This window comes from Squalius cephalus (assembly GCF_949319135.1).
Source record: "Squalius cephalus genome assembly, chromosome: 16".
NCBI lineage: Eukaryota > Metazoa > Chordata > Actinopteri > Cypriniformes > Leuciscidae > Squalius > Squalius cephalus.
The window spans coordinates 2,582,950-2,599,306 of NC_137137.1; the positions used below are offsets into that span (position 1 = coordinate 2,582,950).

Genomic DNA, 16,357 nt, shown 5'->3' on the forward strand with positions numbered 1-16,357 from the left:
TCTATAGGTGTGTTTGGGTTGTTTTAAATTTTAAAAATTATAATTAATAAATCATAGATTTGTCTGTGTGGTGGTGATTAGACGAGATATGCGGTGACATCACAATCGTGTTGCATTGTGGGACATATAGGTGCCTGAAGTGTACATTTGAAGCAGACTCGTTCCCTCGGTCAAAATCGAGGGAACGAGGGTCTGTCCATCTAAACTTCCCTCGTCCACTTCACGAAGTGGAACGCACTTCAAAATGGCGGCAGGGATTTCCCCGAGGGGAAGTGCTTAGGGAAGTTCGCAAGTGGGTGTCTAAAAGTGGACTGGAACGCAGCAATAGTCGGACAAAATTTCTAACCGGCATGCACTGCTTTAAGTCAGCCGCCGATCGGTCTGCGCAGAGCTGCATGAAGTCGAACAAGCCTAATGAGAAGCCCCAGGTGCGGCCCCGCCTCGATCGAAGTCATCACTTTGCCCCTAACCAATGAGAAGCCACGCCCCGATCTGCAGGCTGCAGCCAGGTGTACTTGGATGCAGTAGCAATAGGAAAAAAATTCTGCGACAAAAATTAAAAATAGCTTAACACCTAATTTATCTTTAACACTGAAGATAACAACACTGCAGGCAACACTGCATAACAACACTGCAGTGGATTAAAAAATCCACATCTGATAAATGTTAGAAAAAGCTTTTGTTAGAAAACAAAACATTCAGTTGGAACATTAAACAAATTTGACTCACTTGCTGCGCTCCTGTTGGTCGCTGCGTCACTGCTCATTTGCATAAAGTGTAACTCTTCAACTTTGTCACTGTGTCAACCTTCGATTTTGCCAAATGGAAACCAAAAGCTTTCAATGAAAAATGAGTCTGACTTGCCAGATGTTCTGCAAGACAAATCTCAAACAATGAACAAACTAGTAATTTTTAATCACATAGTTAATCAGGGTCAGCGGGTTTACCTGACAGTGACGTAAAGCCTGCATGTTACTGGGATGGAAATGTGGCTATAAAAAAAAATATATATATCTAGCAAGGTCTGTGAAATCAACGAAACTTGTGCATTTATCTTTGACTCTTTCTTACAAGAAATGAGTGGTGAGAACATTAGAAATTTATATTTCCTTTTATATGCACCGGTTATGCCGAGTGCTCTCCGAGATGAATGAAGGCAGGATCCATGTGCAGGAGAACTTTATTAAGATAATAACCAAAGTAAACCAGGGAGGACTGAGAACCCCAACAAAACAGGAATCATGACAGCACCCTTCATAAATACAGAACAATAAACCAACACAAAAATATTTACTTTTTTTTTCTTCATAATTTATGCAGATTATAAAATCTTCTGAACAGAACTACAACCATCTTCACTTAATTACAGTCACCCACTCAGTATTGATTGATCATCAAAATACTTACATTTGTAACAGAGTTTAGTATCAGATTAAACAATTTATAGAACATTTTCTATTCCATAAACTTTAATAAAGTACATGGTACCCTGATAATGTAACAAAATCTCTTTAATTGAAATACCACTCATAAATATCATGAGCTTCTTTATATTCCCTGTGTCGTGCTATATGGTCACAGGCAGTGCAAATAGGCAGAATAAACTCTTGGGTTTGTTGTACTAAATGAGGAGTTGGAGAGAGATATTTCCTCCAGTTAAAGAACCTGCGATATGCTTCTTCGTCCTTGTCCAGCTGAAGCAGATATTCTGCTAGTGACTTTGCATCTGGGAAGTCATTTACATGAATGAAGGCATCGCCGGGAACAAAGTTTTCATAGTTTCTTCTGGGAGGACCCAGAACCACAGGGACGGTTCCTGCAGCAAGCGGCCCATTTATCTTCTCAGTGATGTAGTCCTTGTGGATGGAGTTCTCAAAGGAAAGGTAAAACTTGCAGCTAGCTAGGGTAGGATAGTATTCCTCATAACTAAGAAATGTTGCATAAGCCTTTCCGAACAGATGCACTTGGATGTGTTTGCTGAGTTCTTGGTAAAACTGGTTCCTTGAGCCGACACCTGTTGATGCAGCATTGTTACTCACAATCCAACACACCAGTTTGTCCTTTTTGGGAATTACAAACTCCTCATCTGGTTTCTTCCTGGTGTTTAATTTCATCCGTACAGGAATATCAGCATCATGTCTGTAGCTGAGAGTGAGATTGAACAGGTTTTCCAGACCTGGTATTTTCTTAGTGTTGGTCGGTGATTCGACATGAAACCAAATCCACTTCTGGAACGGAGGACGAGGAGATGGAGGAAGGTTGGTCAGGTCCCAACTAATGGCTTTGTGAAAAATGAAGACAGCGTCTGCATTGGTGTAGAGTGATCTATCATCCGTCAACTGACAGTTATCAATATTGTAAAACTTTTTGCAGTCACTGAAGTCAAACCTGTAATTTTCAGGCCAGACCCATAGTAGAAGAACAGGTTTGTCTTCTATTGTATCAGTAAGGGGGCTCTTGCTTTCGGGAGACTTGTTTTGTTCAGGTCTAGGAAGTGGAAGAGGACAGTTTTTTGGAGGTGTAAACCAGAAAAACATGACGCTCAGAGAGATGATACAAGCCAGCGTCAGTATTAAAGCCAGACGATTTGACATTGTCTGATCTAAAAACAAAAATAAAAAGGAAATTATCAGCTTTGAACATAAACAAGAATAAAAAAAATGCCTCCATATTAAACGTTAAAACATTTGACTAATACAATTAGATAAGACTCAGATTGTACAGAATGTTTGGAATGAATAGTGAACTCAACTTCTTACCTCTTTAAGAGCCCTTCATTAACAGAAATTTGTAGTTGTGTTCCGCGTGAGAGGACCGCACTATGTAAAGACCGAAGTCTAAAAACATATGGAAACTCAACGCAGAATCGCCGATAACCTCATGTGCAACATTGCCTCTGGCGCCTCGAAACGCCGCCTCTGCTCATCCAAACAAACCTGAACCAGCTAAACTAGATCAACAACTTCAATGAACATAAAAAAATACAGTCAGGTTATAGCCTAAATAAAAAATACAGTCAGGTTGTAGCCTAAATAACAGGTGTGACATTTCATACATATAGATGCAGACAAAATAATGTAAATTCTTAACTGGAAATGATGTTACAAACATATTCAGTCCAATCGTCATTACGAGCGTACAATAAGCTCCAGTTCTCCCTGCATTCTCTCATCTTCTTCTCAGTTTCCCTCTCAGTTCGAGTTACCTATCATTCGCTTTGCATTGCACCTGTACCAGTCGCACTGAGACATTTCAAATGATACTAAACATGTGTAATACTCGATGATAATTATTCACATTAAAACATATAGATTCTTGTGTGAGTTTTGGTAATCTCAGCATGAGGGAGAAGGAGTGGGGAATGAGGAGAAGCAATGTAGATTAGGATGATTCGGAGGTGAGACGTTCATCTCGATAGTGCACAAGGATGAGTTCAAATGTTAATTTCCTTTTATCTCTCAGAGAGTAGCTCTCTCTTCCTGTTCTTCCAGTTTTTCCAGTCTTAAACATATCTGTAGCTCAGCCCTGGATATTTGACTGGGATAGTTCACCCAAAAAAAAAAATTCTGTCATCTTTTACTAACCCTTAAGTTGTTCCAAACCTGTATAATGTCTTTGTTCTGCTGAACGCAAAGGAAGATATTTTGAAGAATGTTTGTAGTCAGACAGAACAACTTGAGGGTGAGTAAATGATGATAGAGTTTTCATTTTTGGACGAACTACTGGTTGAATTTAGATAATTATAACAGTCTGTACATGGACTCTGACAACCCTATTTGCAGGAAAGTGTTATTTGGCAAATTAGAAGTTTTTGACATCCCAAATTGAAACCCCTATAACGATATCCTGTACTGGAATAATGAGAGAAATAGGGGAGTCAAAGGGATACCGGAAGAACTGTAGCTGTTCATCTTTATCCTGGACAGGCATGGCTGTAAAAAATCCGGTCGGGATTTCTAAAATGTCTTGACACACATGAACAGAAACCGCATCTTCAACAGACCTTATAACAGACACGGAAGCACGTGTATTAACCCATTCAGACCTGAATTATGTTTTAGGTTTCTGAAAAATATAAAAGTACATTTTCCCAGCTCATGAGGCTTCTATAAATGAGACCAAATGAAAAAAAATGTAAAAATAAAAACTAGAATGTACATTTCCTGAAGAAAATGTGAAATGGTGCTTGCAGTGGCAAAATTCGGCACGGTTGCTAGGGTGCAGTTAGCAAATTTTTAGCAACATGATAACATGATAAGCATGTGACTAATATAATGCATGGTTGCTAGGCGGTTGCTAGGGTGTTCTGGGTGGCTTCTAGGTGGTTGTTAGGGTGTTCTGGGTGGTTGCTATGGTGTTGCTAGGCGGTTGCTAGGGTATTCTGGGTGGTTGCTAGGGCATTGCTAGGCAGTTGCTAGGGTATTCTGAGTGGTTGCTGTGGTGTTGCTAGGCGGTTGCTAGGGTGTTCTGGGTGGTTGCTATGGTCTTGCTAGGCGGTTGCTAGGGTATTCTTGGTGGTTGCTAGGCAGTTGCTATGGTATTCTGGGTGGTTGCTAGGGCGTTGCTAGGCAGTTGCTAGGGTGTTCTGGGTGGTTGCTAGGGTGTTATGGGTGGTTGCTAGGCGGTTACTTGGGTATTCTTGGTGGTTGCTAGGGCGTTGCTAGGCAGTTGCTAGGGTGTTCTGGGTGGTTGCTAGGTGGTTGCTAGGGTGTTCTGGGTGGTTGCTATGGTGTTGTTAGGCGGTTGCTAGGGTATTATGGGTGGTTGCTAGGGCGTTGCTAGGCAGTTGCTAGGGTGTTCTTGGTGGTTTCTAGGCGGTTGCTAGGGTATTCTGGGTCGTTCCTAGGCAGTTACTAGGGTGTTCTGGATGGTTGCTAGGCGGTTGGTAGGGTGTTCTGGGTGGTTTGTGAATCACAAGTGGTGATAAATGTCTTTAAAGTCTAAAAACTGTAACTATTTTAAACACAGTGGCTTGTAACACAGGTATGACTAACCAGTGCTTGAGAAGAGAGATACATTTAGCTGACATAAATGGGAAAAAAATCTCCCCGGGGGAGTATGCCCCCGGACCCCCCTAGGTTTGGGCTAAGCCCTGAAACATCGACTGGCTCCACCCCTGGTCAGAGCTATTGTGTAAACAAATAAAATAAAAGTCAAATAAGACAGTAGGTTAAACTAGAATGTACATTTCCTGAAGAAAATGTGAAATGGTGCTTGCAGTGGCAAAATTCGGCACGGTTGCTAGGGTGCAGTTAGCAAATTTTTAGCAACATGATAACATGATAAGCATGTGACTAATATAATGCATGGTTGCTAGGCGGTTGCTAGGGTGTTCTGGGTGGCTTCTAGGTGGTTGTTAGGGTGTTCTGGGTGGTTGCTATGGTGTTGCTAGGCGGTTGCTAGGGTATTCTGGGTGGTTGCTAGGGCATTGCTAGGCAGTTGCTAGGGTATTCTGAGTGGTTGCTGTGGTGTTGCTAGGCGGTTGCTAGGGTGTTCTGGGTGGTTGCTATGGTCTTGCTAGGCGGTTGCTAGGGTATTGGTGGTTGCTAGGCAGTTGCTATGGTATTCTGGGTGGTTGCTAGGGCGTTGCTAGGCAGTTGCTAGGGTGTTCTGGGTGGTTGCTAGGGTGTTATGGGTGGTTGCTAGGCGGTTGCTTGGGTATTCTTGGTGGTTGCTAGGGCGTTGCTAGGCAGTTGCTAGGGTGTTCTGGGTGGTTGCTAGGTGGTTGCTAGGGTGTTCTGGGTGGTTGCTATGGTGTTGTTAGGCGGTTGCTAGGGTATTCTGGGTGGTTGCTAGGGCGTTGCTAGGCAGTTGCTAGGGTGTTCTTGGTGGTTTCTAGGCGGTTGCTAGGGTATTCTGGGTCGTTCCTAGGCAGTTACTAGGGTGTTCTGGATGGTTGCTAGGCGGTTGGTAGGGTGTTCTGGGTGGTTTGTGAATCACAAGTGGTGATAAATGTCTTTAAAGTCTAAAAACTGTAACTATTTTAAACACAGTGGCTTGTAACACAGGTATGACTAACCAGTGCTTGAGAAGAGAGATACATTTAGCTGACATAAATGGGAAAAAAATCTCCCCGGGGGAGTATGCCCCCGGACCCCCCTAGGTTTGGGCTAAGCCCTGAAACATCGACTGGCTCCACCCCTGGTCAGAGCTATTGTGTAAACAAATAAAATAAAAGTCAAATAAGACAGTAGGTTAAACTAGAATGTACATTTCCTGAAGAAAATGTGAAATGGTGCTTGCAGTGGCAAAATTCGGCACGGTTGCTAGGGTGCAGTTAGCAAATTTTTAGCAACATGATAACATGATAAGCATGTGACTAATATAATGCATGGTTGCTAGGCGGTTGCTAGGGTGTTCTGGGTGGCTTCTAGGTGGTTGTTAGGGTGTTCTGGGTGGTTGCTATGGTGTTGCTAGGCGGTTGCTAGGGTATTCTGGGTGGTTGCTAGGGCATTGCTAGGCAGTTGCTAGGGTATTCTGAGTGGTTGCTGTGGTGTTGCTAGGCGGTTGCTAGGGTGTTCTGGGTGGTTGCTATGGTCTTGCTAGGCGGTTGCTAGGGTATTGGTGGTTGCTAGGCAGTTGCTATGGTATTCTGGGTGGTTGCTAGGGCGTTGCTAGGCAGTTGCTAGGGTGTTCTGGGTGGTTGCTAGGGTGTTATGGGTGGTTGCTAGGCGGTTGCTTGGGTATTCTTGGTGGTTGCTAGGGCGTTGCTAGGCAGTTGCTAGGGTGTTCTGGGTGGTTGCTAGGTGGTTGCTAGGGTGTTCTGGGTGGTTGCTATGGTGTTGTTAGGCGGTTGCTAGGGTATTCTGGGTGGTTGCTAGGGCGTTGCTAGGCAGTTGCTAGGGTGTTCTTGGTGGTTTCTAGGCGGTTGCTAGGGTATTCTGGGTCGTTCCTAGGCAGTTACTAGGGTGTTCTGGATGGTTGCTAGGCGGTTGGTAGGGTGTTCTGGGTGGTTTGTGAATCACAAGTGGTGATAAATGTCTTTAAAGTCTAAAAACTGTAACTATTTTAAACACAGTGGCTTGTAACACAGGTATGACTAACCAGTGCTTGAGAAGAGAGATACAGTAGGGGAGCGCGGGGCACAACCTAACGCGGGGATAGTTGTAACACGCTTGTTTTAAATACTCCCGCACATGCTTGGATGACGAAACTTTATGTATTTACTAGTTGCCATATCAACACTATATAGAAAAAAAAATTCCGCCAATTTTTTTTTTTTGGAAGATATCCATAGACATTTATTAAACCATAGCAAAAGTAAATTTCTTATTTAAGTTAATTTTTCATCTCTATTTTTTGTGTTTATTTAAAATAAGACAAATCTGATATTATTTTAATCTCCAAGATGTTATTTAACAGTTGAGATAGTTCTTTAATGCTTCGCTAACTAGCAGAAGACACTAGCAGGGTTTAAATCCCAGTTGTGCATGCGGGGTCATGTTGTAACACTGCGTTACAATGTGCCCCTATTAGAAATATGCTATTATATTCTATACTTTTATTAATTTTATTGAGAAAACGTGAGAAAAAGGTGAATAAAGACTGAGAGTCAATGTTCAGAAATTACTAATTATTTATTTGTTTTGAACTATGTTGTATAGCTTTGTTTTCATGTGTTCGTAGTCAATGAGTTTATATTTAATTATATATTAAATGAGTTTATATTTAATTATTAAAAATTGCCATTATTTTATATGAAAAAGTTTTTTAATTGTATTTTATTTAGAAAATATTTGATTTTTTTAATTTTTTTTTATTAGATCAGATAACATTTTAAGCTGTCATATGTTATGTTACAATGTGCCCCTCACATGTTACAATGTACCCCACCTATGGGGCATGTTGTCACATTTCACTTCCATTCTTTCAGGGTATATCAAGTATATACTGTATTAATAAAACAAAAGCACATAATTGTACTAGACATGTGGGAAATTAATGTGGGAAAAAATAAATACTCTGAACCATAAGTAGATTTACACAAACTGAGAAAGTCAAAAAGCATTACTTTGTGCCCCGCTCTCCCCTATATATGACACTGACCAATCACAATTCACTATGCAAATATTATTATTATTTAAGTTTATTTGAAGGGACAAGTATGTTACATAAGCTCATGTTACATACTACAACATTTTAGCTGAAGCTAATTCTCAATGTTAGTCCCTAGTGGGCCTTTCCATAAAATTAAACAATAGTTAAAATCAACATAATAATACAATATAAACACAGTGGACAGTCAGTGGTCACATTTTTGACCTCTGATTAAAGAGTCTTTAAGTTTGTGTTTGAAAAGGACCCAGTTTGACTCTCTTTTCAGTTCAGTGGGTAAACAATTACAGGCTTTACTGCCTTGTACAGAGAAAGCTGATTGTCCAAATGAAGTGTTACATTTCGGGATCTGACAGTTCCCGTTCTGAGCTCCTCTAGTCCTTGAACCCACAGCCCTGAGAGCAACTATGCACTCACTCAAGACCTGTGGGGCTTGCTGATTTAAACATTTATGTATCAGCTTCAGCAGAGAAAATTTAGTGAAATTTGCAAAGATAAAATGTTTAAATTCCTCAGACTAACACAATGATGTGACCTACTGGGCTTCCTGTGATGCTGCGGCGGAGACAAGGAGAAAGCGGGATCCAAATGCAGTGTAATTTATAAATAGACTCTAGACTTTACAAACATAGATTCAAACACAGGGCTTAAATACAAGGACAAACAAGCTAAACAAGATTCCAGACACTCCCCAGAAAACAAAAGTCCAGGAGGGTGGTGAAGTGGAGGCGGTCCCGGGGGAGGGATGGAGGGCCAGACCCGCACAGGGAATGGGACCAAGACCTTGCAATGGTGGGCCTGGACCATGACACGGAATAGGGTATGGAGACTGCGGCAATACGGGAGACCAGGGCAGAGCAGGCGAAGCAGGGCGGAGCAGGTGACCAGGGCGGAGCAGACGACCAAGGCGGAGCAGACCCTTCGGGAGGCCAGGGAGGAGGAGACGACCCTTCGGGAGGCCAGGGAGGAGACGACCCTTCGGGAGGCCGAGGAGACGACCCTTCAGGAGGCCAGGGAGGAGACGACCCTTCGGGAGGCCAGGGAGGAGACGACCCTTCGGGAGGCCAGGGAGGAGACAACCCTTCGGGAGGCCGAGGAGACGACCCTTCAGGAGGCCAGGGAGGAGACGACCCTTCGGGAGGCCAGGGAGGAGACGACCCTTCGGGAGGCCAGGGAGGAGACAACCCTTCGGGAGGCCAAGGAGACGACCCTTCAGGAGGCCAGGGAGGAGACGACCCTTCAGGAGGCCAAGGAGACGACCCTTCGGGAGGCCAGGGAGGAGACAACCCTTCGGGAGGCCAAGGAGACGACCCTTCAGGAGGCCAAGGAGACGACCCTTCGGGAGGCCAGGGAGGAGACAACCCTTCGGGAGGCCAAGGAGACGACCCTTCAGGAGGCCAGGGAGGAGACGACCCTTCAGGAGGCCAGGGAGGAGACAACCCTTCGGGAGGCCAAGGAGACGACCCTTCAGGAGGCCAGGGAGGAGACGACCCTTCAGGAGGCCAGGGAGGAGACAACCCTTCGGGAGGCCAAGGAGACGACCCTTCAGGAGGCCAGGGAGGAGACGACCCTTCGGGAGGCCAGGGAGGAGACAACCCTTCGGGAGGCCAAGGAGACGACCCTTCAGGAGGCCAGGGAGGAGATGACCCTTCGGCCGACCAAAATGGGGGCGTCCATGGGATCATGGGCAGGAACAGACACTGGCTCAGGAACAGAATCCAGCTCAGGAACAAACACCGGTTCAGAAACAGACACCGGCTAAGCGGCGGCCATCTTGTCCGGAGACACAAGCTGTGTCCCAATGTGAAGGCTGCATCCTCCAAAGGCCGTATTTGAAGGCCGCTTGGTCGTATTTGAAGGCCGATTGCGTCACAGCGGCGCGACGAAGGACGTCCCAATTCAAAGGCTGCATCTTTGGAAGGCCGCATTTGAAGGCCGATTGCGTCACCGTGGCGCGATGAAGGCTGACGCGACGCCAAAAGCGACGCCAAATGCACCCTTCGTTTCCCCGTGAAAGGAAGGATACATAAATGGACACTTAAGTCATTGCGGCCGTTGACGACAGCATTTATTTATTTATTTTTAAAGACGGCCGAGACTAGAGATCGGTGGTGGAAATTCACATTTAAATGTAAGTATTATGTTTTCATTTACTCAAATAGCTAGCGAAACCAGAGTTAAAGTTTATTATAAACTTCATCTTAACTCCTTCGTCACCATTGCGTGGCTTCATTTGTCAGGTAGTTTCAAGGCAAAACTTGTGGTAATAGCGTTATTAGTTTAACGACCTATTTGTAATATTTGCACTAGTCTATCTCACTATTGTGTATTATAAGAAATAATCACTCACCCTATAAAGCCTAAAACAATAAGAAAAGCAGTAGATAAGGCAATGGGGTTTCACTTTTATGTGTTTTTGTAGTGCTGTCATGTAAGCTATGTGTTTTTAACCAAATTTGAGTATACAGAAATATTAAGTATATTTTGCATGTCTTGATGTGTCATATTTTGCAGTGTTAACAATGCACTTAAGATTGCACCCCTGTGTTAATATTTTTCATATACCCTTTTCTGCTTTTTTTAGAACAATTCACGAAAAAATGAGTCTGGGGAACGTAACTCCCATAAAGGCACAAAATAATGTATATATAAGTGATGACTGCTTTATGATAGGATGTAATTTAATTTGTCCAATTTTCATTTAAAGGGGAAGTAGTCAAAAATAACAGGGTGAACAGTGAATTGAGGGACAAGCCAAAAACTTTTATTATAATTGTCAAAATAAATATAATACTAATAAAAAAATATTATTAGTATGATGGGGGGGGGGGGGGGGGGGGGGGGGGTGTTGCACTGGCCTGAGACAATGGTGATATGTGGTGGTTCAAAATGCGGTGAAATGTTTCGCTTTTTTAAAAAAAAAAAAAAAATCAATTTACGCTTAGAGTTCAGATTGTGTTATTTATGACTAAAATTGATATTGTTCAACATTTAAAGGCAGTAAAGGATCATAAAGGATATTATATTGGGAGGATCATATTAGGGACACAAAAGTCTCTGAATCCCAGGAATTAAGCTACCCAATTATGTGAAACTGCTTGTTTGTTTATTCAGCATTAAAGAAATAATAAGTCATCAACTTAATTTTTTTAAGCCATGCTCTCATATACCCTGTTTTACAATGTTATATTGATAAAAATCAGAACACGGTTTTCTCATAACACTCCTAAACTGAGTCACACATTCTACGTTTTATTCTGTAAAATATATATACACGTATGTTATTAAATAGCTCCCTCTTCTGGCTGGCAATAAGTCTAGCCACGCAAACGTAAGGTCGGATTGATCACAGTTTCCACAAATGGGAAGAAAGATCGTCATCGTCACTAGCGATTCTAAACCAATGGGTATTGTAAGAAGCGACGAAGGGGCGGGACTTCAGCCATTTGGGGCCGCATACGTTGTTGTTGGAGGAGAAGTCGATTCAAGAAGCCATTACGCTGCGCAATTGTGTCCGGGAGAAAAACTTACTATTTTTGCGTATTCTACGCAATTTTATAACCCCCCCCCCGCGTCCAATTTAAAAACATTATGGCATCTCAGGCCAAAAGGAGAAAAACGAATTTCTCCGAAAGGGAGGTGGAGATCATCGTGGAGGAGATGGAAAAGCAAAAACACGTTTTGGTGAATCATTTTAACGCGGGCGTCACGCACATCGCTAAGAACAACGCGTGGGTGGAGATTCTGAAACGCGTGAACGCCGTCAGCACCTGCCAGCGCGAGCTCGCCGAGGTCAAGAAGAAATGGTCCGATCTCAAGACGGAGGTGCGGAGAAAAGTGGCCCAAGCACGGGCGGCCATGGAGGGTACAGGCGACTGCACCTCCGTGCCCGTGATCCTGACCTCCATGCAGCAGCGAATCTGTAATCTACTGGGAGAAGCGACCATCATCAGCCTCCCGGCGGCCGAGATCGCGGTGCCCATCAGCTCCTCGGCCACCGTAACGCTCACGCAGAGTAAGACACTAGCGTTACCGTTGCGTAAACCTTACAGTGCGTAGAATCGCAAACAGCCACTTACTTACTTTACTTCCATTATTTTCACCCTGGTAAAAACACTTTAAGCCTTTAAGATACTTCTCCACTTGATCAATCACAGTACATTAAGCAATGATTTTGTATTCGTTTTTTCCCCTGAAAGGTTGTTTTAATATGAAAATGAGATCTAATTAAGATCTATCTAATTAAATATGGACTCATTTGCAGTCTTGGGTGTTACTCATTACTAAGTAATTTATTTTTCTGTAAATACAGTTACTTCTGATGTCATTGCATTATAGACTATAGAACAATTCTATATAAATATAATAGTGGATTAAACATCAAAATTTAACGTATAATGTTAAAATGTAAATAATGTCAATAAGTAATGTTTTATATACATACACACACACACATAAACTTTCATTGCGTAGAATCGCAAAGAGCCATTTACTTTACTTCTGTTATTTTCACCCTGGTAAAACAATTTAAGCCATGAACTACAGGTAAAAATAGATTTTAACTATAGATAGTTCCACACTTGATTTTTCCTGAAATGTTGTTTCAATATGAAAATGACAGCTAATTAAGATCTATCTAATTAAATATGGACTCATTTGCAGTCGGTGTTACTAATTACTAAGTAGCCTGATTAATCTTCTTCTGATGTCATTGCATTGTAGACTATAGAGCAATTCTATATAAAACAATAGTGGACTGAAAATCAAAATTTAACATATATTTTATATATATATATATATATATATATATATATATATATATATTCTGAATGTAGTATAATATTCTGTCAAAATGTTGTTAGTTTTTTCAACATGATTTTAGTAATAAAATGTTATATATATTGAAATGTATTTATATGTTGAATATATATATTCACATTTTGAGTTTACACTTTTACAAATGCATTGGACGCTGTATAAATGTGATTGTCTTTTCACAGGCATTCAGCCAGCGGCCGCAGGAGCGTGCGAGATAAAAACTCTTGAAGGTATGGCTTTAGTTTTACGCATGATCTTCATCTAAGACAATTTTCTGTTTTTTTAACAAATTTTATTCTTTAGGAAAAGCCCCTTGAGATGCATCATCTCGTTTTCAAGGCGGTCCTAATACACTAAAGTTAAATAACAAAACAAAACAATATACACAAGACAAAACAAAAACAACAGTCACCTAATTCAAAACAACAAACACACCACTACAAAAAATTTTTTACCTAGCATTAATAAATATAATCATAGATATATCATATAAAGCAATTACAAGAAGTTTCAAAACAACGAAAATTTTTTAAACATATAAAATGAAGTCAAAGATCGTACATTTAAAGGTAAATTATTCCAGTCTGCAGGAGCCTTAAACCTAAATGTTTTCTTCCCAGAAACTTTTTTAACTAAAGGGATAATAAAAAAATAACGTGAAGAATGTCTTAAATTATATGATGAAGAATATAATGTTAAATACGGTCTCAAATAATTAGGGTAATTAAAATGTACACATTTGAAAATAAATTGCATCCAGTGACGATGCCTTCTAATATTAAGTGGAGACTGTTTGAGTAAGTCATACATAATACAATGGTGCGTAAAGAATGAACATCCAATAACAAATCTACACAATTTATTATAAGCGCTAGTAAGAGGCAAAAGATTAGTTTTAGATGCATTCTGATAAACTACAACTGCGTAATCAAAGAAGGGTAATATAAGTTGCGTAGCAAGTCTTTTTCGAACATTAAATGTAAAGCAAGTTTTAGATCTGTATAATACACTCGTTCCAAAATTAATTTTACGAAGTATATATATTCAATGTGTGGTTTAAAAGTAAGTTCAGGATCCAGCCTGTTAATAGCCTGATCCAGTTTTTAATATTACGGTTGACATGAAACGGAAGATACCGTTTCATACAGTACATATTGTTGCATTTTTGTATTGCGATATATTGTGACACGATATATATTGTATGGAAGCTTGTTTCCGCCACAGAGTGAAAAATAAAAAAGGTAATTGCGACTTTTTAATCTCACAATTCTGACTTTTTATCTCAGATTTGTGTGATATAAAGTTGCAATTGCAGGTTATTAAGTCAAAATTGTGTGATATAAAGTCGCAATTGCGAGAAAAAAAAGTCAGAATTCTGACTTTATAAGACGCAATTGCTACTTTATATCTCAAGTCAGAATCGCATGATATAAAGTCGTAATTGCGTGTTATAAAGTCAGAATTGTGAGATATAAACTATTCTGAGGTAAAAAAAAAAAAAAAAGTCTGTCTTTTTTCCCCCCTTAGAATTGGACTTTATATCTCACAATTCTGAGAAAAGATGTCAGAATTGCAAGATATAAAGTCGCAATTATGTATTATAAAGTCAGAATTGCAAGATATAAAGTCGCAATTATGTATTATAAAGTCAGAATTGCGTGAAATAAAGTCGCAATTATGTATTATAAAGTCAGAATTGCGTGAAATAAAGTCGCAATTATGTATTATAAAGTCAGAATTGCGTGAAATAAAGTTGCAATTATGTATTATAAAGTCAGAATTGCGTGAAATAAAGTCGCAATTATGTATTATAAAGTCAGAATTGCGTGAAATAAAGTCGCAATTATGTATTATAAAGTCAGAATTGCGTGAAATAAAGTTGCAATTATGTATTATAAAGTCAGAATTGCGTGAAATAAAGTCGCAATTATGTATTATAAAGTCAGAATTGCGTGAAATAAAGTTGCAATTATGTATTATAAAGTCAGAATTGAGTGATAAAGTTGCAATTATGTATTATAAAGTCAGAATTGAGTGATAAAGTCGCAATTGCGAGAAAAAAAGTCCGAATTCTGACTTTATAAGACGCAATTGCGACTTTATTTCACGCAATTCTGACTTTATATCTCGCAATTGTAAGATAAAAAGTTGCAATTATTTTTTAAAAATGTTTTATTCTGTGGCGGAAACAAGCTTCCATAATATTGTTACATACACCTCTAGTTGTCCGTTCTGATTTGATATTGACTGAGATGTGTGTGATTTCGCCCCAGCGGACGAGACGACGTACCACACGCTGGAGGAGGGCATGGTGGAGTATTGCACGACCGAGACGCCGGTGACGGTCAGCGCAGAGGCGCCGGTGGAGATGCTGGCGGCACAGGCCGAATGCTCCGCCAAACCTCAGGAACTGAAGAGCCGAATCGCCCTGAACTCGGCCAGACTCCTGCAGGAGCACCGCGTCACGAACCTGCACGTGCGTGAGATCGCCCAGCACCTGGAGGACCAGAACGACCTGCTCCAGATGATCCGGCGCTCGCAGGAGGCCCAGGCCTGCGCTCAGGAGAGACAAGCCCAGGCTCTGGAGGGCACGCAGGCCGCTCTGCTGGCGCTCATTCAGATGTTCAGACCCGCTCTGAAGGACCTGAGGAAGTTCCTCCAGAACACCAGCAGCACGAACACAGCAGAGACCGCAGGAGACGGAGCGGGAAACGCGCCGCCAACGAAGCCTGAGGACGCGCCGTAGAGATGAGAGATGAGTGACCGGACCTCGTCTGGAATAGACTGTAAATTATTGTACAGCACTGTGCCTCAAAGAGTTTGTGCTTATGTGTGTGTGTGTGGACCTTTCAGGAAGTGACATTAGGACTTTAACGTGCATTTTAAAGAAGTGGCCGAAATCTAAAATGCATGGAAGCTTGTTTTACGCCACAGAAGAATAATAATAAAAAAGAAGGTAATTGTGACTTTTTTTAAGTCACAATTGCGAGTTTACATCAGAATTGCGTGATCGCAATTACGTGTTATAAAGTCAGAATTGTGAGATTAAATTCGCAATTGCGAGAAATAAACACGCAATTCTGACTTTTTCTCAGAATTGCATGTTTATATCTCGCAATTCTGACTTTATAACACGCAATTGGGAGATATAAAGTCAGAATGGCGTGATATAAAGTCGCAATTGCATGTTTAAAGTCAGAATTGTGAGATTAAACTAGCAAATGTGAGAAATGAACACGCAATTTTGACTTTTTCTCAGAATTGCATGTTTATATCTCTCAATTCTAAATTAATAACACGCAATTGGGAGATATAAAGTCAGAACTGGGAGATATAAAGTCGCAATTGCGTGTTAAAAAGTCATAATAATAATAATTAAGATCAGAATTGTGAGATGTAAACATTCAATTCTGAGAAAAAGTCACAATTATCTTTTAAAATGTTTTATTCTCTGGCGGAAACAAGCTTCCATATAAATGTCATA

The 16,357-nt window shown here is 41.0% G+C and overlaps 2 protein-coding genes across 3 annotated transcripts; one reads left to right on the forward strand and one right to left on the reverse strand.

The window, feature by feature from the left end:
* Positions 1-859: 859 nt before the first annotated feature.
* Positions 860-3,181, reverse strand: LOC307174258 (4-galactosyl-N-acetylglucosaminide 3-alpha-L-fucosyltransferase 9-like). The gene is made up of 2 exons (XM_079897985.1): positions 2,760-3,181; positions 860-2,602 (listed from the first exon to the last, which is right to left on the reverse strand). Exon 2 carries the CDS (start codon positions 2,592-2,594, stop codon positions 1,512-1,514), a length of 1,083 nt encoding a protein of 360 aa, XP_079754111.1. The 5' UTR covers positions 2,595-2,602; positions 2,760-3,181; the 3' UTR covers positions 860-1,511.
* Positions 3,182-11,465: 8,284 nt separating this feature from the next.
* On the forward strand, positions 11,466-16,210 carry naif1 (nuclear apoptosis inducing factor 1). Of its 2 annotated transcripts, XR_013823952.1 has the most exons (4): positions 11,466-12,070; positions 13,056-13,103; positions 15,147-16,026; positions 16,192-16,210. XR_013823952.1 is itself a non-coding variant. In XM_079897816.1 (3 exons), exons 1-3 carry the CDS (start codon positions 11,647-11,649, stop codon positions 15,617-15,619), a joined length of 945 nt encoding a protein of 314 aa, XP_079753942.1. In that variant the 5' UTR covers positions 11,466-11,646; the 3' UTR covers positions 15,620-16,054. The 2 variants fall into 2 exon arrangements, 1 of the variants encoding a protein (XP_079753942.1); XM_079897816.1 differs by lacking the exon at positions 16,192-16,210 and having other exon boundaries at positions 15,147-16,054.
* Positions 16,211-16,357: the final 147 nt, after the last annotated feature.

Bases quoted from the DNA above. Each gene is read 5' to 3' on its own strand.
- LOC307174258 (XM_079897985.1), bottom strand. From the start codon at position 2,594: ATGTCAAATCGTCTGGCTTTAATACTGACGCTGGCTTGTATCATCTCT.
- naif1 (XM_079897816.1), top strand. From the start codon at position 11,647: ATGGCATCTCAGGCCAAAAGGAGAAAAACGAATTTCTCCGAAAGGGAG. The intron at 12,071-13,055 runs GTAAGACACTAG...GTCTTTTCACAG, and splicing joins CACCGTAACGCTCACGCAGA to GCATTCAGCCAGCGGCCGCA. The intron at 13,104-15,146 runs GTATGGCTTTAG...ATTTCGCCCCAG, and splicing joins CGAGATAAAAACTCTTGAAG to CGGACGAGACGACGTACCAC.